Consider the following 21,888-nt stretch of genomic DNA (forward strand, 5'->3'; position numbering starts at 1 on the left):
CAATACAGTATATAACACAGATCTTATGATTCATAAAGCTCATTTTTTTATTATGATGTTTTCTAAAATCCAACCAAGTAGTATTTAATCCAATAAAAGCAACTTTATGGGAAGATTCATATTCATACTTTTTGTTGCGCCTGCCTGAATCTCTCAGGTTTACACAACATGTGACAACTTAAAAGAGTTTCATCAATATCAACCTGGTGAAATTCACATAGGAGTTAGACACACTACGGCGTGAAGCTTCTATGTGGGTGTTAGATAAAAGTGCTGCTTTTCTATGAGGTGACAGAATCAGAAAAGCGTCTGATAAGCTTCAAATCTGTTCTGCAACCCAAACATAGCGGTTAAGGTAAGAGCAGAGGACGTGAGGGGTGGCGGTGTGGCCCCGGCAGAGGGCTCCTCTCTACAGGGTGGGGTCCGCCTGGGGCTGCAGAGAGTCTGCTTCATTACCAGAGATGCTCTGGAACAACCTCCCTGTGGAGTTCCTTCAAAAACAGTGTGCAGTTGTGCTGATGAGGAAAATAAAACCAAAACTCTGACTGGAAGGCAAAAAAGTCACCAATACCTTGTGTTGATATTTTATTTCACAATTCAACATGATCTTTAAGCATTTCAGTTTTTCTCACATGTATGCAGTGACGTGAAGCTGGATCCAGCAGCCTGGCCTCTCGCTGTAAATAACCTCTAATGAGGTGATGTTAATGGTAAATATGGAAAAATGGCTGCTGCGTGAAAACCAAGCAGGTGAGTGAGCACCTGAGGCCTCGCTGCTGCTTGTTGTTTGTCTGGGAAAATAAATGTCATTGCCGGGAGTGTATTAACTGTTTGACTGTGGCCGTCTTCCAATTCTGCCATTGGGCCGAGAAATGAGATATTGATTTTCGGAGGACCATGCAGTAATTGAGAGAACACATCAGAACCAGAGTTTCTAAAATATTTGCGGGGTGTTGGATCCTAACGTCCGCGTTGAGTTACCAGCATATTGACCGCTTCCTCAGTGAAAGCTGGTAAAATTTATGATTTATCGCAATATGTTTTTACGCACAATCGTCTTTTTTTTTTTTCCTTTAATATCACGTTTAAATTTTCTGGAGGCACTATTGAAACATCTTCCCTAATTTACTGTGTTCTCTATTCACTTTTCTTCTATCAAAATCAGTTGCTTCCTCAGTTGCTGCTTTTGAGAGGGAAAAAAGGTGAATTGCTTTGTAGCACCCGGAGCTAAATATAAACCAGCACAATCCCCTTGAGGCGGATGAGCCATAGGTACAGATCTGACTGGAATCTCCTCCTCTGTCTTTGAGCTATCCTCCAATTACATCAGTGCATCATGTCCCGGCGTGGGCCATCACTCTGCGCTGACAGCTCCGTGACTCTCGGAGACCCGCTGGAATTTATGGACCCAGCCAGTCCCGGGAAGCTCGCAGCTTCTCCCTCTGTCCAGAGAGACGGACTCTGTCTCCAGCGGCCGTGAAGGAAACACCGACTCATCACCGATTCCTCCTGCAAGTTTCTGATACTGCACAGAGCAACACGAGGCTCGGAGGAATGTCCCTCACTGGGAGGACCGACGCCCACAGGGGTTAGGGGATCATGACCTCTGCCTCGTGCAGGAAGGACGATCACAGTTTATTCAAATTGTTTCCTACTCCGTGCATTTACATCGGACTTTTTATTCCTCTATAAATCCGAATAAAAGCCTAATTTCGCAACTGCAGTGCTTATGAGTCACGTAAATTAATCTATTGAATCGTTTGCACGATTTGCACAGTTTTTTCGTGTCCCACGCCTCTCTTTTTAAACTAATACATTTCAATGACAGTCGCCTGGCCACGCCCCCTCACGATTAAACAATGCATATACTATTGTTTCTTTTATCCAGACGCTCAGATAATGCCCAGTTTTACTGTTATTGCCCTGTCCACGCTGGAGATAACTGTAAAGACGTGTGCACCCACACTGCTGAACAGGATCATTCTGGAAACATTGCGATTGTATCCTTTCAAATATAAAAGGGGAGAAAAAAATGATCCACTTTCTGTGTGGTCGAAATACATATTGGCGATCTACGTGGTTACGTTCTTGGTTGAAATGTGTTCAATAGTAAAGCGACATATCAAAGCGAGTTTGACCAAGGACGAATGGACATGCAGCACAGGGGGCGCCCACGACTGGTCACCGGCTGCCGACAGCTCAGCCGCAGGACACGAAAAAACTGTACAAATCGTGCTCCTGGACGCGATTCAATAGATTAATTTACGCGACTCATATCATGAACTGCGGTGAGACTGGGTTGCGTTTTGACTCGTATGGAGACGATTTGTTTGACGGCAGTTTTAGAACAATTGGATACAATGAGACGACCGGATCGATGGCGCTTAACAACGCGGACAGTTTCTAAGCTGTAGCGTCAAAGTTAATCGAAGAAAGAAAGACGAGAAAAACGCTGTTTACTTCCGGGAGACGTCAGTCCGTCCAATCAGAACGCTTCGCAGACCCCGGCGTGAGAGAGGATTTAATCCTTTGTTTCTTCCACGTTAACACCAAGCTCATGAATATAATTCTGAATTACTTAATTCAGAATAAATCAATTCGGAATCAAAAACGGCACGTAGCCACACTCACTGAAACTGCTGCGATGCTGAAAGCTTATAAACTCAAACAGGGTCGAACGCCACACCTCAAAAACAAAACAGAGACCTACAGGAAAAAAAATCAAGGTCAAATAACTTCTCTTCACTTCCTGAACCTCATCACAGGAGTTTAAATCCATCCGTACAATGGTCTTCATAGAAAATGTGGCTTCATAATGTTCCATTTCAGGCTTTTTCTCAGCTCCTCGTCTCTCCGGAGATTGACTCTGCAGACTTAAATATGCATTGAGGGAGGATAGTGGCTCACATGATAAGGCAGGTCGTCCTTCAACTCCAGCAGTTTGATCCTCAGTACCGGTTATCCTTGAGCCCAAGTGTCCTTGGGCAAGACATTAAACCCTGTGTTGCTCCCAGCGGAGGGCGGGGCCTACATGTACTGCTTCTCGGTCCTCATTGGCTTGTGCGTGTTAATGAGTGAAATATTTAATACGGCTTTGATGGTGAAAATGTGTTATTTATAGGCAGCATGGTGAATAATGCGTTACTGCGATAACACTACTTTTATTTTCTCGCTGATATTAGTAATGAAGTCCATCAGTGCATGAGTGAAGTCAGTTTACAATTTAGAACAAATCAAACCTGGATCTGCACTGAAATGCGGCCAAAGAAGAAAGTAAATGTCTTCGTCAGGAGGAAGTGACAGAACCTGTGGTTTCCACTAATTTAGAAAAGTCACTGATGACTGCTCCGAAGCAAGAACCGAAACCTGCTTGACCTTTTCATTCTCGGGGATCTCGAGGGAAAAAACGAGAAAAATCTAATCTCTGCCGAACTATTTATCACTGCCAACATAGCATCTGCTTTCCAATTACAACTGAGTTGTAAATGTTTAAATTGGAATCCATTAAATCAGTTCGGGATGATAAAATGTTTGTTGAGCAGTCGCTTTATTAATCCAGTTTCAGCCGCATTTGCAGCTTTGTCTGGAACTGAAGGCTATGGGCGCGGTGGGACTGCGTGCACGGCAGTTTTCACAGAGACAATTCAAAGTGGGTTTTATTCCTTTTTTTTTTTCCTGGCTGAGGCTCTATATGGCTCGTGCGTTTACTCAATCCTGCATAAGCCATGACAAATAAGAAGAAGAAAAAAAAACAGAGTTTACCCTGCAGCAACAAGAAGTGAATATTCTGCACACAAATACTTTAAGCTGCACATGTCTACATTTTTTTTTAATTCCAATACATGGTGCATGGATTAGATTACCAATTGCAGATACTGAATATGGATTCCTTGGTTCTCGGACTTGAACGTCCACAAATCTCTCTCCTTCAACGGTGGAGTGGATTCTCGCCAACTAATAAGACGGCTGAGAACGTGATGAAAAAACTGTCAGCGGCAAACATTTCTCATGCATTTTATCAGTTTAAGCTCTCTCCGAAAGTGAGAGCGACTCCTCGCTCCTGCCTCGCTCCACCGGCCACGACCACACCGATGTGCGTGCGGCCATTAGCGGTGAATATAGGACAGGCAGTGAAGTGGGCTCCCCGTGGGTTCGGGCATCTGTTGCAGGGGTGGGGGGGTGGTGGGGGGTTTCAGCTCCTCCATGGAAAATTGGACATTTAGGAGCCAGCTGGAGGAGCAGTCTGCCCCGCTGTGCCACCACTACTCAGGTGCCCACTGGCTTCACGCCACCGCCAGCCAGAAGCCGCTGGACCAGAGCAGGCCAGATGGTGCCCTCGCCAACCCGGCGAGCGGCCGCCGCCAACTGCCCACTGCCCGCCGTCCCATCGTTCAACTCGGGGATGAGTTTGCAGCCGTCGTAACCTGAGGTAGAAAAGTTTTTTGGAGGGGTTGAAGAGAAAGACGGAGCGAGGCGAGGCAGGCAGAGGAGTGCGTCGGAATATAAATGGCCTCCATTACGTTGCGTGTTTGTTAATGAAAGCAGCTGCGAGGTGGAGTTTGTGGAATCGGGAGGTGGAAAGAGACCGTTCCACGGGGAAATGAAGCCATCTCCAGGCCCGTGGCTGTGAATGGATACATAATTATATTAGGAGCTTTAAGTGCTCTTCTGTGGTACAAGTATTACTATCATCTCCAGAGGTTCGGGACAAAGAGGAGAGGAGTCGCCGTTCTACAACCGGGACGGACGCCACTCCGCATCCAGATCTGTGGAAGACAAAGTGGATCCAACACGAGAGGCCTGATTCTTCTCTCTGGTTTAGTTTATATTAATCCAGGAGTCAGTGTTTTGACAGCGGAAGCCAAAACTAATTTTCACTCCTTAAAAGCCTATCAAAAGGTTCTCTGAGCTAAAAACCACAACTTTTTTCGCCATTTCAGATTAATTTAATCTTTTAAACCTTTAAATCAATTTAGTTTCTTTGGATTCCTATCCAAACCATGGAACCATGCGTGAGCTTGGTTAAATCCTTGTGCTGGATGCATTTTTCCTGATTCCAACACATCAGCGTAAAAAGATTCAGTGTTCTCCCATTAACAGGTGCCGTGATAAAGAGCTAATTATTCTCTTCACCTGTCATCATAATCTTATGGCTGATTAGTGAATCCCAACAGTGATTATTCATAACATCTTTTAATGTGAAAAACCATTAGGAAGTGCAGCGTTTAACCATAAACTATTACTTAGTGTCTGAGTCAAGTGGTTAATAATAAAATATGTGTCAGAGAAATTCTGCTTTGTTTCAGCAAAATGCACGTGGAGGAGGTAGAGGTGAAACATTTCTTAATTCAGAGCATCTTTCATTCCTCTCTTGTCTGGTTGTGCACGTTAATGAGGTTGTTAATCAGTGCATATATGCAGGTCACACTTTGTGTTATTAATATGTAATAATATTGAACTGCACCCATTCCCCTCATCTTCTCTGCATCGTTCTGCCCTTGCGATATACTGTAAAAAATAAAAAAGAAAGGCAGTCTGGCCCTCACCTGCATCCCACCTTCACTGAACAACAAAGTGGGTCCATGTGGGACTTTTGTTTCTGGCTGTCGGCTGGTCTTTGCAGCGACGTCTTCTCGCCCCTGAGCCAGCGAGATTATGGGATCCCTCAGGATCCCGCCGGCTCACCGCCGGGCAGAACAGGCTGATATGTGCCTGTGGCTGCTGCACCTTTCTGGGTTTTGTTTGTCTGATGGCTACACTTGTGTTTGTGTTTCTACTTTTTTTCCCATTGACTTTGATGGCTGTTTATTGCAGTACTAGAATGGGTACCCAGTTAAATTCAAAGATATGGGAAGAATTTCTAGCAAGCATTACATTTTTCTTCAACTTACTATATTTGGAAACAAATATCTTTACTGTTTACTCTTTATGGACTTAAAAAATGGTGTTTTATTATGACAAACTTCCAGTTTGTCATAATAAAACACAAAGATTTAAACAGTGTGTAACAACTAAAAAACCTTTTTGAGCTGATATAACATGTTTTTCCTGAACATTTGTAGGCTTTCTCTAGTTTCCTCCCACAGTGCAGAAGCATGTTTGATCTTCTAAATTGCCCATGGATGGAGTTTGATTATGTCCGACTGTCCGTCTCTCTGTGTTTGTCCTGTGATGGACGAGTGAGCAGAGTGCAACTTGGCCTCACTCATAACGCAGCTCAGCTCTTTCTCCTTGTGGATTGGAGAAAATGGTATTGGAAGATGGATAAAAATACTGAGACATTTCTGTACCTGTGATAAAAGTAGCTTTTTTGTTTGAAAATGTGGGTAAAATTTGGGTAATTTTGTGTAACTTGTCGATTAAAGCATATTTTTCTATTTTGTAGCTTCTTCATACATTCCTTAAAGCTAGGGTTGGCAATCTTGGAAAACTAGCATGTAGCACGAATGTAGCATCTCCCCAAGGCTCCGCCTAGCTCCGCCCAGCTCCCACCCCAATGGAGGAGTTCCCGTTGGGAGCGGAGACGCGGAGACATTCGCCGCGCACGGCGCTTCCGCGTCCAGCGCGTTCCTGGCGTAACCTGTCCTCAGCGCTTCGTTTCTTCATTTTTCTTTATTTGCACTACGCCAAGTTATGGCGCACTCAACGGTAAGTAAACCCCAAAACATTCGTCTCCGCCATTCTGCAATGACGCTCCGTCCTTCTATGCGCGCACTGAACCAGGGTCAGTGCACGCCACTGACATGTACGCGCAGGGGGCAGGTCGAACAGTGAAGGGATTTGATTGGTTTACAACCGAGGTGTCCTGGCAAGACTATTGGTTGCTGTTTTTCCCATTTTACTCCTGCTGTAGATAGCGGATATTTTCCAAACTACTTAAAGAACACGCTATGAATTGCTTCCCATCGGGTCATAAAGATCATTTTAACCAGTATTTTAAAAAATGTCTCTCATTCAGATCGCCAACCCTAGCTTTAATAATCAAACTTTATTACAAGTGATGTTTTAAATTATGTTAAATGCTTTATTATTACGACTTATTAGTCCCAGTGGGGTTATTCAGATATTTGTTTTTATTTTAAAGCAAATTATTTAGGTTGTGATTCACAATTTTGATTAAAAAAATTTCTATTTTCTGTGTAAATTCTGAATATTCAGCTGAACAAATTCCTGTTATTAAAACATTGTTTTGTTGTGTATGCATTCATGCATAGGCTACATCTCCAAAGAATGTTGTCGTATTTAACTGAAGATCTTTTTTTGTGTGTACTGTGATACATTTCAGAACCTGTACAAATGAACTGCATCGACAGACTTTAATGTAAATGGAAATACTTTATTTCACTATTACACAATAACAAGCTTGGAAATAAAATTTACAAAAAAGAGAAATGGAACAAAATGCTACAAAGCACCACATAATATAGACGACTCATAAAAGTGGCAACAGAACCTTATTCTAACTGCCTTTGCTCTATCTAAGGTATCATCATCATTAAGAATTTAGAAATCAGCAAAAATGTTTGGACATCAAGCACAGTCATGCCAGTAATAGTAATATCTTACAGATTCATGTAGCGATGGTTTGAAGGAGGAGACGGTGATCCTTGACGGTTCACTCGGTAGTGGTGGGACAAAAACGAAGAGAGTGGCTCTGAGGAGCTGGAGTCCATCACCGGTTTGGTATGACGTGGGTTTGCATTTGGTATAAAGAAGTTGGGGAAGCGGGTGGGCGCGCGTCGCCGGGAGTTTGCAGAACATTCTGGATGCTTAACGTGCACAGGAAGGTGCCAGATGGGTGGAGTTTACTGCGAAGACCGTATAATAGGAGCTTTAAACTGTAGGTAATCTGAGGAGAAAGTACCTGGAGGGTAAATTTGTACAGCTGTCTGTATTCGCCATCGTTATGAACTCGTAGCCTCCATTCATCCGGGTCTGCGAGGCCGAAGCCAATCCTGACAACGCAAAAAAAAAAAAAAAAAAAAACACGGCTTGAGCCACGCCTGTGAGAGGGACGGTGAGGAGACACAGGGGTGGTGTTAACTTTTTCTTTTTTTTTTCCTTTTTTTTCCTTTTTTTTACACGGAGAACACTGTACAGGTGCCTTCAGATCTGCCGGGACTAAAGGCACATGGGGTCCACTGAGCAACAGATGTGTCCATTCTGAAAGACCAGAAGAGAGAGGAGACAAAGAGACACAAGTGGATTATTGTCACGCTTTAACCTCGGGCAAAACTTTCTTTGAAACGTGGCAGATAATGCTTCCAGGTGCAGCCCGCAGACTCAGCCTGACATTTACAGTTCCTCTGGGTGTCATTTCGGTACCGACTGATCCAAAGCAACGCTTCTCTACGGAGAATACAAATGTGAGTGGTCACCCAGTCATTTTGCTTTAAAGTTGGGAGACTGATAAACTCTCCAGATTAATAAAGGTTGGCAGGGATGGAGGAGTGGAAGTGTGAAATCTTCAGTCGGGCAAATCCGCCACTGAATGTCAGTACAGAGCGTCTCAAGAAGAGGAGATGAGTATCCGAGCCAACAAATACGAACCTGCCCGGAAGGATAGCACAAATAAAGACTTTGAATATTTTAGTGAAAGTCCACCGAGGACGACTTCTATCTTTTGTCTAAGATGTTGCAGGGAGAGAATATTTCATCCTGGAAACTCAGGCAGGGGATTCAGTCTTAGAGGATTAGTGAAGCTGATGCAAACTATTTACTCTCACACTGGGTAATGAAGAGGATGTCGCCGGCGCAGGTTACTCTCTCTGCGGCTGTTCGGAGGCTACGACAAAAACAAAACTGGTGAGGATGTCTTTCACCACCTGATTTACTCCTTCAAATTGTCTGAGTTTTCCCAGGTTTCCTAGCTGCTCTACACAATGTAGGAGGTGCAGGGACATACTTTAGCTTTGCTTTAGACTGCGAGCCGGAGCCAAGGGACCAGAGGCCGACAGATGTTCCCCCCCCAACACTGCAGGTTTTCTGTTTGCCCAAGATCTCAAATAGTTCCTCTTTCGGTGAGCGCCTGAACATTTTGGGCAATAGGCTCATTATATCCAGCCTATACACTGGAAGTAGGAGTCTCATCATCGCCGGGAGGTTGCTAGGCAACATGCAACTTACTGCTTCTTGACCGGGAAGCGGCCCGATTCACAACTCCCTGAAATGGAAACTTGTAATTTTTTTACTGTCTCTTTAGAGCTGGTAGTTTGGGTTAGTTACTTCTCCAATAGCTGCTTCCAGTCATTAGGCAGTGCTGCAGGAACGTCACAGTCCTGCTCATGTGCGAACAAGGACTTCATAAAGAAGCTAAACCATCAAAAAGTTCCCGAACAACATCCCAGGCATGATGCTTATTTTCTCACAGGAATGCACACAGTAATAACTGTGTCCTCCTGCAACACTTTCAGACATTTAAAGCCTCCTGGAGACTGTAGGAATAAAGCCATCGTGTGAGTTTATTATTTGCAGCAGCAGGCAACGTGGGAATTACAAACTGGAGTATTGAATCAAGCTTGACAGCAGGATGTCAGCTTTCACTGAATCGGAGGTGACAACCTTCAATAAGCAAGAGTACCGTCTTCCTGCAGGTGCAGGTGTCTCCTGCTGCCGGTGCCGTCAGGAGAGGAGTAAATGAAGCTGACCGAGAATCAAACAGCTGCTCTTGTGACAACTGCGTGCATGCAGGATGGAAAGAAAATGAAGAAAATGGAGCTGAGCCATATAAATGTAGAAAAAAATGTTGAAATGTTTGAAACAATCATCAGGTTAAGTGTCTATTTTCACTTGTTGGCGGTTTCTCCGGTCTGCATGGGGTCAGTCTGAAGGGTCATTGTCTTGATGCAGCGAGGGAGATCAAGCACACGCTGCAGATCGCACTTGACATGATTAAAAACTGCAAGTGAAGCCAGGGCATGGAGAGCAGTGCATTCTGCACCAGACGACCACTCCAATGAGGAATGTGGCAGCATTTTATAGAAAGAAAAACACTAACTTTATCACCACCTCATGTAAGTGAAGCTAACTAGAAAATGGATGCAGCTTCACGTTTCCCTGCATATTTTTAAGCAGCATCAATAGCAAAGAAAAGATCAACAAAGAGAATGGGGGCATCTATTTCTTAATATCATAGAAATGCTTTCACTGAACACAGATTGCTTCTAAACTAATTTTAAAAAAGCAATTGAGAAATCTGTTTTGTAATTATCTCAAACGTAGACACTTGAAATGAAAATAATCCTCAAATGGACCATCTTCTCTTATTAGTGATTCTCTCTGCTCTCCATTGTGCTTTTGTAAAACACAAACAAAAACAAAAACAGCAGCTGTCTCCTTCTAGCGTATGGGAATCAGACTTCCTCTCCCTCTCTGCATATAATGGACGTATCTTGGTTCGCTTAACAGCTCCGGTGTTACTCCACTGATTCACTTCTCCGTTTGTGACCCACTCAAAATCTGCTCTTAGGAACCGGGCGACTCTCGTTTTCTAACGGTTTTGCGTGAACAGAGACAGAACTATGCCAACACCTCCAAACATATGTAATAAATACTGCTATGAAGCGTTGAAGATCCTCAAATTGCCTGTCGCGGGGCCAAAAGGCTGGACCGCCGTGTGCTCGGCGTTTCCTTGAGAAAAGTACAAAGGCTTCTCTTCTCACTCTCCACGCCGTTTCTCCCCGGCGTCTGGTCTGCAGCTGAACCAGGTGAACTGTAATTTGCTGTTTGGACGCTGCCGGCGAGGCCGGCGGCTCACCTTGCACTGGCACAGGGTGCACTCCGTGCCATGTTTAATCCAGGAGGAGCCGCTGAAGCGTGAGATGCCGTGCTCGTCCGTGCACGTCTTGGTGATGTCGTTGCGGATGGTGTCCGCCTGGCAGGGGTCGGTGACGCAGCGGGGGCAGCACTCGCCCTCCGGCACCACGGTGAACTCGCAGTCCACGGGCGGGCACGGCAGGGGCCAGCAGTCCACCTGCCCCTGCTGCGGAGAGAAGAGAGGGGATGTGAGGTTCCCAGACAGACAGAAAAATTAAGAAAAGAGGAATAAACGCGTATTTCCTATGCTTAAATAAGTATTAATGCAAACACAGATATTTTTCCTGACGTTGTGTATTTTGTATGCTGGAGGGACCGTCTCTGCTCCACGGAAAAAAGTACTTAAGGTACCAAGAAAATATAGATGAGCTGAGCAATCTCCTCCCCGAGTCAGCAGTTTTTCTTTTACACTGCAGAGGTAAACGCTCCAGCTTTTTTTTTTTAATTGACTTGTTCTAGTCTTATTGTTGTTCCTGTATTAATCTCACGGCAAACTTTCAGCGCAGCAAGCCTTATTGGATTTTCCGCCGCTGCCGCAATCCATCGGCCTCACAAAGCAGGACGTACGTTTTGACCATCTTTGCAAATGGTCCTCTTTAAATGTGCGCTCCATCATCCTGGCCTGACCCACTTCTGCTCACGCCGTCATCCATGAGCGTCTGTGTCGCACACCTCATTGGGAAGTGAAATATGAGTCCTTACTCTATACATATGAACACACACACCCACACACACACACACAGAGTTACAAGAGGCTTGACGCTAGTGTCCCACCGGGGATATTTAATATCGCTGAAAAACGCCCGGCTCAGCATTTTTGGAGGAGTTGTAGTAAATTAGGCTGGCTATAAAGCACAGACACACACAGCGCTAATGCCCACTTCCCTGCCTCTGTGCTGTGTGTAAACACTTAAAGTGGGGAAATCCCCCAACACCCCCCATCCATCCCCCCCTGCTGCGGGGTAGCACTCTGCCTGCAGCCTGGAGCTTCAGGTATCTGTGATACGGGGCGCTGTCATCTCTGCCTGCTGATGCAGATGCAGCGTATGATCACACCGGAGGAACAGATTTGGTACACAATAAGCTTTCATTTGGCTTTTGTACAGAACAATGTAGCAGAAAAAAGCTTTATCTGAGGCTGGAACTGAAGGCGGCTCTTTGATGTCTTTGTGATATTAGAAGGTTATTGCTTTGAACAGGCTTCCTGTTTAGCATTTGCAGTATCTACGCGGATCTCCTCGGCTTCACGTATGTGTAAGACTTCACAATACGTATGCATACGTGTCAGTGAATGCTGCACATGCCTTCCGGAGATCAGAGCCGCTGACATTTATCTTTTGCGGGAGAAATTAGCCAGCAACAGTCACGTCCCTCCTCTTCTATTCCGAAACTGCAATCTGCGACGCGCAGCTACAGGAATCGGCTCCTTTGATATTCCGGTGATTTAACAAGATAGCGAATGGCAGGAGGCCCGTGCGTCTGCACAGCCTGCAAAGGCCACACTCTTGATTTCAAATGATTGCACGGTTTCACGGAAAAGGACTGGCATCCCGGTCTTGGGAGGATGTTTTTTTTTTTTTTTTTTTGCCCATCTGCCTGCTGTCACAGTGTATTTTAAGTCCCCCGCTGAGTCCCGGACAGCCATGGCTCTGCTAAGTGTAGCAGCATTCAAGGTTCATTTCACGTCCCTGTCACGCTATAGCGGCGCCCCTGTATGGCGGCGCGGGAGCGGCCTCCTCCTTCACCCTTTCAAGTGGCGCTGGCGGTAACACATGCTGCTGGGCTTTCGCTTTGCCGGTGCGGCTGTTTACTTTTAACTAAGTGTGCCTCATGTGGGCGTGTGGACATATGCCGGACACGCAGTGACTCAGTAATACCCGCAATTTTCAACATCCGTACATAACATGCATACTAATGTTTTCACCATATATGTGTTTATGTGTGTGTGTGTGTGTGTGTGTGTTCTCCGTTGTGGTGACAGACATGCCCGCATTGTCAAATGTGTTTGTTTCTGCTTGTGTCAACATATATAAGTGGCGGCAGCGAGCGGCGCCTGAAGCCGGAGTGAAGCCGGGCGAGCCCATTTTCAGCCGGCTGTGCTTCCCCGCTGCCTCTCCACTGAGCTGTGATTTTCAAGCCCTTCTATAATGGCTCGCTGTAAGAAATCCAAAAAAGCAGCCTCGAGGTCCGGGCGCCGGGACAGCATTACAATAGCGGGAGAAGGAGGGGAGGGGGAGAAATGACATTGGTGTTGCTACTCACGCCATAAATCTGTCAGGCTGGAGCCAACTTACAGTATCTTAGAGCCAAGTATGGCTGATCTTTAAAAGCTACAAACGGCGGCTAAAAGGGAGAAAAAGGGGGGATTTGAAAGTGCGTGTCTGAGATCCCGGGAGATGATGATTTGTGAGTCATTCAACAGAAGAAGTGACACCAGTTGTGGGTGTGTGTGTGTGTATGTGTGTGTGCTACAGCATGCCAGAGTGCGGGGAAGACAAGACACTGGGCTGCAACGTAAAGCGTGGCATTTGCATTTAATGTGCATACAGATATGTTGGAGCAAAGGCTTTCACAGGTGGAGAGATTTACCGTTTTGTCAGGTTTATTGGGAAACACTTGGAGAATGCCTCTCGGTTGCCTGGAACAGAGCTGCTGTGTAAACCTCAAAAAGGTCAGCACAGGCAGAGGATGGGAACGCGAGGGAAACCGTGCATGTGGAGGGCTCAGGCTCTGGACACGGGGCTATTTGTTCAATATGTGGAAGATTTCTGCATGTACTGAACCCACTGACACACCCTTGGAGCTCCACACACACACACACACACATCTTCCTCTCTTCAACCTTGGAAGTATCCTCCAGTAAAACGTGTAATTCAAACGGTACAGACACTTCTTTGAATCCTTCAAAATCTCAGTAATCACTAACTCTCTTCTTTTCTCTCTTTTTTTTCTTCGTTCCTTTTGCACACGATGAAAACTAATCTTCATTTTCTCCTCTCTGCAACCTTCCAATTCACCTCCTAATCACTCCTCCTCTCTTTGCCACAATAACTCTCTCCTTGACTTTCTTTGCAGAGCGCTTCTCTCATTCATGGGCATTTCCATGGAGACCAGAGTGTTTGTTACATCTCCCTGTTCGAGCACTGCAGCAACATTTACGCCGCTTTAATTTTTTTCCGCCACCGGCTCGGACGGGATCCCTCCGCCTTCACTCACCAGGCACTGGCACTGCTGGCAGTTCTCCACCCAGGTGTCGCCGCTGCCGTAGGTGAGCAGGCCGTTCTGGTGCAGGCACTGGCTGCTCAGCCGCGGGTCGCACTCGGGGCAGCAGAACAGGTCGGCGTTGGGGTTGTCGCAGTCGCACACCATCCTGCGGCACATCACCTGGCCGGCCTGGCGAAACAGCACAAGCGAGCGCGGAGCCGTTTGTTTTGATGGGATCATTAAACATATATGTTGATAGTAAATAAACGTAATGACGGCCGTTTGGCCCGGACCCAACCACTGCTCGGGAGAAGTGTTTTACGGTTATTCAATTGGCGCTGCAGAGAAGACCCCGGCAGACTGAGATAAATTTTATGAATACTGACGTGTAGCTGTTCTTCTTGAGTTCCTGTTCATCAGCGCGGCGTGTGAAGAAGTGCTGCTCGGCTGTCTCGTTGTCTCAGTGATTTAAGGCGGCCTCCCAACCGCTGCGGGTCTCAATTCAACTCATTACCTTTGTCAGACACACTGCTGCCGTTTCATTGAGTCGGAGCCATAAAGGATGTAAAAGCGGTGGTGTTTATTCAGGAGGCGGCGAAATAACATGGAGGACATGTCAATTATTGGCTCTTTTTTTTTTTGTGCAGAAAAACTAAATATTTTCCATTAAACTGAAATACTGTGGGGGTGATTCACGAGTGCAGGTTCAGCTAAATGGGTTTGTCATTGACAAGAACCACAAAATTTCCTTTCTGGGTGTCAAAATAGATGAAAAAATACACAGGAAATCACACAATATATGCATACAGTATCATGAGGCATCTCAATGTTAAATAAATTGAAGTGATTTTTACTGTGCACTCGTATTACCATATTGAAATTGCTGTGTCTGGAGTAATAATAAAATTTCATGGCCTCCACTAATCATCCAGCAGAAAACTGCATGAATGAAACATAACATGGGGCAACACGTCAGTTTTAAAGTCAGAATTAATCAACTTCATGCACATGTTGGTCTTAGAAACAAGACCAATGACGTTTCATTCAAAAAATAAAACTCACAGGATGTGTGCAACAATGAAAAGTTTTTATATGTCGGCTTTGTGGTGTTAAATTATGAAATCAACTGAAAATAGAAGCAAAACGATGCTCAAACATAAACAGACATGATAGTTTGTAATTATATGCATGAAGGGTTCAAGATAATTTGGTGTTTTATGGTGTATTGTGGCATGAAGATGAACAAACGTACTTTCACAAAATGTACAAAATGGAGTGGAATTTAACATGTTTTTAGTTCTTCCCACGTTTGTATGTTTTATATGCACAGTATATGCGCCGCATTTATGTTTACGGGAAATATTTATCTTTGTCTTCATATGCTTGTTATTCAGACTTTTTCCTCCTGCAGAATTTATTTAATACTTTGAGCCTGACACTTTCTAAACGCACAATATGCGCTTCAGCATTTGACACTTTAAGTTTTACCTGCTGCTTCATTCGTTCCTTTGATAGATCAAAGGTTGATTAAAAAAAACTGAATAGATATCATTTAAACCTGCATGTGCTGTGATATCATGTGCTATGACGCCCTGCATTCAAATGCACATATGTGGTAAACTGCAAACATTTTGCATTCAGAGCAGCTTCAGACAGCAAGATATTTGCATACTGTTTGAGGTTTGACCTCAGCCTGGACACATCCCCGTCTCTGTGTTTGACCTTGGCTTCGCCCATCAGTTTGCAGCTCACCCTCTCACATCCAGCTGCGTCCAGCCACCTTCAAAACAATAACATGTTTACTCCTCCGGCTCCCCGAACTGTTCGATACAACTAATTTTGACAGGCAGCTTTTCAATCTCGCAAATCAATTAATATGACTCATTTAATTAGGGAGCCAATTCTGCCCTGGTCCTTTGTAATCAAATGAATAATTTGCTGCTTGATCATTCGCTACCGACACTAATCCACTATAATCACCTTCCACTTCTGCCAGACACTTGGCATTAGTTTGAGGGAAACGCTGAAATGCAAAGTGTGACCTGATAATCATGAAGGAAAAATGTGTTTAGGATGACAGAACGGGTTTTCCGGACCGACTGTTCCCAGATGCCTTGTCCCTTCGGTGATGGCGATCAATCAAAACAGCGCCACCGAAATGCTGAATCAATCTGACGGACTCCTAAAAGTGACCACATATCATCACTATCATTGTCAGAAGTGCCAACACATTAGAGGAGTGTTGTCAGGGGAGGCAGGAGAGGCAGAGATTTATCTGCTGTGAGAGGAATAAAGAATACATTTTACAAATTTGATCATCGAAGTGGCCAAAGTGGTGTTTTGTGCGGTCGCATAGGGGGGAGATGTGCAAAGTGATGCGGTGCGAAGCTTTGACTCATCCAATGCAAACCAGCCTGAGCCTTTGGGTGTTTATCGTTTAATGCGTCACTAAACTAAATTAAAAAGTAAAAGTTGTACCTCGGCCTTACCGTCGGAGGCAGCATTGAGCACATAGCTGTTCATCTACAACTAAAAGTAAGATCATACTCAAGTTTATACTTGCATATGTATATAAATCTAAAGTCACTCCAAATAAAAGTATAGAAATAAGATTGAACCCTCGCCACATGTCACTGTATTCATTCATTTCTCTTTTTTCTATCAATATTCTGAAACCAGCTGCAACAGAAAAGTTAGATTCCTCTCCCCATGTTTCATTTCTTAGTGTTTAAGGAATGCTGGGAGGTCTCTTTCCATAATCCCGCTGAGTCCTCGTCTTCTGTTTTTACACTACATTAGGGGAGATTTTGCGTTATCGACTGTTTTGCCACAAACTCTTCTAATAGATTTAGTTGCAAAGCCAAACACCACAGCATGCTGGCTTCAAGCCAAATGAAAAAGACAATTATACTGCAATTATATGCATAACAATTGATTGTTAACTAAACTGTTGAAATCATTCCAGCCCTCATTTATGAAAGCTGAGCTACTAGCAAAGCAGTTTCCCATTTACATATTCATAATAAGACACAGCGGCATTAGCATTTTGGGGGAGTTATGTTTCTGGCAACTTGAGGACCATTAACTCTAATTTTCTTCTACTTCTGTTTGAGTCTCCACCAAAAAAAAAACTTGTATCATAAAAAGCCTGTCTCTTGGGTTTCTGAATGCTTCGCTTCATTCGGCAGTGGGAAAGCCAGTTGTTAATTTTTTGTGGGTTTGTTGCTACACATGCACTACACAAACCCATCTGACCCATTGGTAATATGAAATATTGATTAGAGCAGCTTTATAAACATGCAGTTACACTATCTGCTTAATTATTTACCATGACTGAGTGCACAGTACAATTTGCATTTTTTTTTCTGGAGCGCAGACTGGCACATCAAAGTTACCAAATGTTTAGTCCAACTCACTGCTGTACAACCGGGCAAGTCTATTAGTGCTAACATGAGGGGAAACGACAAATTCTGCATCGATTGCTCAAAAATAACATTGTTTACAGCACTTTTGTGTTGGAATATTTCCACTGACTGGCGAAGAGGAGCAATCTGGGTACAGGATGAAAAAAAGACCGGCATTTGATGTGGATGGGACGGCGCCGTTCTCAGGGAAGAACAGGTTTATACTCGTTTTGTTTAGACAGTTGGAAAGTAGACAGAGAACAAACAATCCATGGGAAAATCACTCCCGCACGAGCTGGATGCACACGCGGCTAAAAAAAGAAGAGAGAGTGGGAACGTCTCTACATCTCGGGTGTGTTTCAACTCATCCGCTCCTCGTTCTCCCCCCACAGTTTGTTACCTGGCAGGAGCACACCGAGCACCGGTCGCTGTCCAGCACCCAGATCTGCCCGCTGTGCTTGACCTTGTTGTCATGGATACAGTCGCCGGTGCAGTTGTGTCCGTGGGGGCACCGGCAGTCGTAGCCCCCCTCCAGGTTGAAGCACACGGTGTCGTTGGCACAGGTGTTCCTCCCCGTCTTGCATTCATTAATGTCTGCGGGGAGCAGAGAGGAGGTGGCATCATACATATGCTGTGCAGCAGAGAGAGAGAGAGGAGGATCAGTGCAGAGTAAATAATGTAGAGGATTCCTCCTGTGGATAGGCCAGCGACACTTCAGTCTTTTTAATAACACCGTCACCAACAGTAATATGCACTGATACGCCACTTTCTTTTCAAATCTTGATTGAAGCGTGCAGACGACAGCTCTAATGTAACCCAGAAACCCAGTTTTGGTGAAATTATAACTTTTCTTTGTGAGAAGCAGACAGGTTCTTTTTGCGGAGCTTTAATGTTCCTCCTCTTGCTTCTCGCAGCTCAAATTGACAGTCTGGATTGGGTCAACGAGCAGGTGCTATTGTTACAGGCAATGCTTCAGTGTTGTTGTAGATTGAGGGTTTCCGGTTTGACAGCTGACACTTCATCTGACAGTCTGAATCAGAGACACTGTTGGAGAAATGTGAACAGGCTGCAAAAGGCGGACAAAAAGTGACATTTTTGGGAGGTAAAAACATTTCTAATGACATATCCACTCAGTTATATACACTGCCTACACAAAAGTATCACCACAGAACTGATTTCTGAAGGCGATCGCCGCAAAATTGGGCTTCATCAAAAAGGCCCGATTTTCAAGGTTTTGAAATTCAAATTGTCAAAATCAAAGAAAAGACCCATGAAGTTCTGATGAAACTGGGATTGAAATTAAAGGCTGCTCAATGGAAAAAAAATTATTCTATGAATGGGGGCTTTGTGGACTTTAATGACGCAAACAAGGTCATATTCTTACGTGGCCAAAATTCATGAACCACATTTAATGAAAGAACTCTGAAATGTGAATTTGACCAGACTTTATGTTGGGACCAGAACGCCACACAGTTTAAAGATGTACTGCGTAATAACTAAGACATATAAACTAGACAAATATTCCAAGGCGCTGACACCCCTGAGAAATCTAATATTCATATAGAATTAATTTCTCGTCTGTCCTGTAGGTTTACTTTATGTTGCTTAATAAAATGTGCATGCTAAAGTGTATACATATATATCTTTTTAATGTGTTCATATGAAGCATGTCCAATGATAATTTATGATAAATAGAGGACGCAACAGTTCGTCTTGATGGTAAACCGTGTCTCACAGTGAATAGGGTTGGAGGGAAATGGAGAGCAATGGCAGTAGGAAGTAAACATGGCAGAGGCTTTCATTCCTTCATGTTTCATAACCCTCTGTATGACATTTTGTCTTCCTGATTTTCATCAGTAATCCTGCGTGACCACAGACCGGTTGAAGCATATACATCTTGATGAACAAGACACACGATTGGATTTTGGTATATATTTCCATCATCGGCTATAGGGATCTATAGGAATTAATGTTGGTAAGATGCTTTGATTTCAATTACAGTTTTGACATATGCCTGCAACTGCTGGAATATTTACAAGTTTCACATAAAGCTTTTTTTATATTCATAATCCATCTCCATCACATCTGCAGTACATTCTGAAAAGGTAATCAAAAGGAAAATATCAATTCAAACGTTGTGTTCAAGTGCAAATGGCGCCTAAACGGTCCTATAGATAAGGTTTCAGCATGAAGCTCACTGAGGCCATTCTTCTTCATCGATCCCAGATCAGAGATCATGGCTTAAGACAAAAACGCTACCAGAACAGCAACAAAGGATGAACCTTTTCTCCAGCAAATCTTTTTAAAATGTATGTTTTTCACAGAATAAATTCATGTTATTTCAAACTCGTGTGTGTCGTTCAGTAAACACCCCCCCCCCCCCCCCGCAACCCTTAAATTATAGCAGAGATGAACCTCTCTCGATGGATTCTTTGCGTCTGTGCAGAGGAAGTGAAGCCGAGTCGCTCACCTACACACGACTCCCCGTTGGCAGAAAACAAACCGTTGTCGTGGTAACCGTCCCGGCACTCACAGTGGTACCAGCCGGGCAAGTTGACACAAGTGGATTTACTATCACACTCGACAAAGCCGTCCGCACACTCATCAATATCTGGAGGAGAGGAGAGGAGAGAGGAGAGAAGAGGAGGAGGAGAGGAGAGGAGAGAAAAATAAGATGATCGCATAAAGTCAACATATCCAGCTTATTTGAAAATTTTTGCCTTTTACGGTGAATGAAGTATTGAGCTCCGCTCCTGCCTGGTAGGCATTCTCCATATCGACTGATTCATAATAGATAAAGCAACATGTCTCACATTTGAGTGACTCCAGTCCAACGGCTTTATTGATTAATCATGGTTTGATAGTCGGAGAAGGACATGCGTTTCAATAAAACATAGGAAGAGCGAATGAATTCACCACAACAAGCAAGGCAGTGATGCAGCTGACTCGGGTATTTAGGTAGCAGCAAAGCACAGATTCTGTTGTTGTCTTTTTTTTTTTTTTCCCCCCATCACAGGTCAACAGATAAATTCCCAGGTGTGTGCACACTTGTGTTTAACTTTGTGTGGACATATGGAGCGTGTGCAGCGCGACGTGCAGAGCGGCTCTGCGGAGGGCTTCGACACAGCTTCAAACACAGCCTGTGGGTGGCTGTCAATAGATGGAGCCCATGTTTGTTTTCACGGAGATCCACTTAGAAATATCCTTGACTCTGCTACCTCCCTCTGCTCTCCTCTTTAATATGAGCCTGAGAGTACATGCTCTGACGTTCTCCTCTCTGAATCCCCCCCCCACCATGTCACTCGCTGCTCGTCTGTTGCCTTGTTTCTCTCTTTCAGTCTCTCGATCCGCTTTCCTGCACGCAGCGTCCAAACATTTATTGCAAAAAAGGCGTCGCTGCACACGTCAACCAGCTCATACGCAATTTTGCCAACAATGAGCATAATACAGTCTGAGCGAGACAGATTACTCTGATATTCCAGTGAACATTTAATTAAACTAAAGGGCCAGGCCCACATGAGAGGGGAAATAAAGCCTGTTATTACACAGTGGGGCTAAATATGTTGGGTCCAGACATGCATTGTGATTAAATGTGTCTGCATAGCCGGTGATGGCTTTTTTATGATTGTGCATGATGCATGATGCTCTGCTCTCATTATGAAAATGGCACTGTGCTGTGTATGACCTTCTCTCGCGGCTGCCTGCAACAGTATCCCCCACAGAGCGACATGCAAACGGGCCCACGGTTCCCCACTGCACAGCCAGTAATGGGATTAAGATCTATTGGCTAATGAGCCCTCAGCCTTTTAATAGAATTTCTGCAGCAGATTAACCGTTGATCAAATGTCCCGCAGATTAAGGCTTTATCTATTTAAAAATCACCAGCATTTGTCTGAGTCAGCTGCAGGTTTGAGAAACAGAAAGAGAAAAAGTCTGTCTTTTTTTCTGGTTTTAACACTGGTCGGGTTCAAATCGCTCCCGCTCGCTCTGTAATGATGTGGCAGACTATATAAAGTGAAACACATTTCACTAATTACATCAGTTCGGTCAGAGCGGAGCGGCTCATTCTCTCCCCTCAGGACCGCAGCGCTGGGCTAAAAGGACACTGCTTAAAAATCACAGGTGTACACACACAGTATCAAAGCATGCGTCTTAGAATGAATTCAAATTCTTCACACTGTTGAGAAGAAATATCTAATGCTCTTTCTTGCCTGAGAAGTTCAGTGGGATGAAAGCGGCACGGGGAGTGTTTTTTTTTTTTTAAAAAGGAGTGTCAAACTCATTTTAGTTCAGGGGCCACGTGCAAACCTGTCTGATCTCAGCTGAGCTGGACAAGTAGAAGATTAATAGCTTAAAAATGATTTCAAGTCGTTGTGGAAATGTTCACATTCAACAAAACCTGTGATGAATGAGCTGAGACTTGTTTACTCGGGTTTATTTTCCCTCTACATGGTCAATTAACCTG

At 44.3% G+C, this 21,888-nt stretch overlaps 1 protein-coding gene across 1 annotated transcript in view; it reads right to left on the reverse strand.

Annotated features, from left to right (window-relative positions):
• Window positions 1–7,315: 7,315 nt before the first annotated feature.
• The window catches only part of nell2a (neural EGFL like 2a), an 86,729-nt gene continuing 72,156 nt past the window's right edge, over window positions 7,316–21,888 (reverse strand). Inside the window, exons 16-20 of the mRNA XM_030095293.1 lie at window positions 19,894–20,034; window positions 17,824–18,017; window positions 14,032–14,208; window positions 10,757–10,981; window positions 7,316–8,163 (exon numbers count right to left, since the gene is read on the reverse strand). Coding sequence (XP_029951153.1) covers window positions 8,122–8,163; window positions 10,757–10,981; window positions 14,032–14,208; window positions 17,824–18,017; window positions 19,894–20,034 — 779 coding nt within the window. The 3' untranslated portion in view covers window positions 7,316–8,121. The remainder of the gene's footprint in view (window positions 8,164–10,756; window positions 10,982–14,031; window positions 14,209–17,823; window positions 18,018–19,893; window positions 20,035–21,888) is intronic.

The sequence above is a fragment of the Salarias fasciatus genome, chromosome 7 (genome assembly GCF_902148845.1).
Source record: "Salarias fasciatus chromosome 7, fSalaFa1.1, whole genome shotgun sequence".
Classification (NCBI taxonomy): Eukaryota; Metazoa; Chordata; class Actinopteri; order Blenniiformes; family Blenniidae; genus Salarias; species Salarias fasciatus.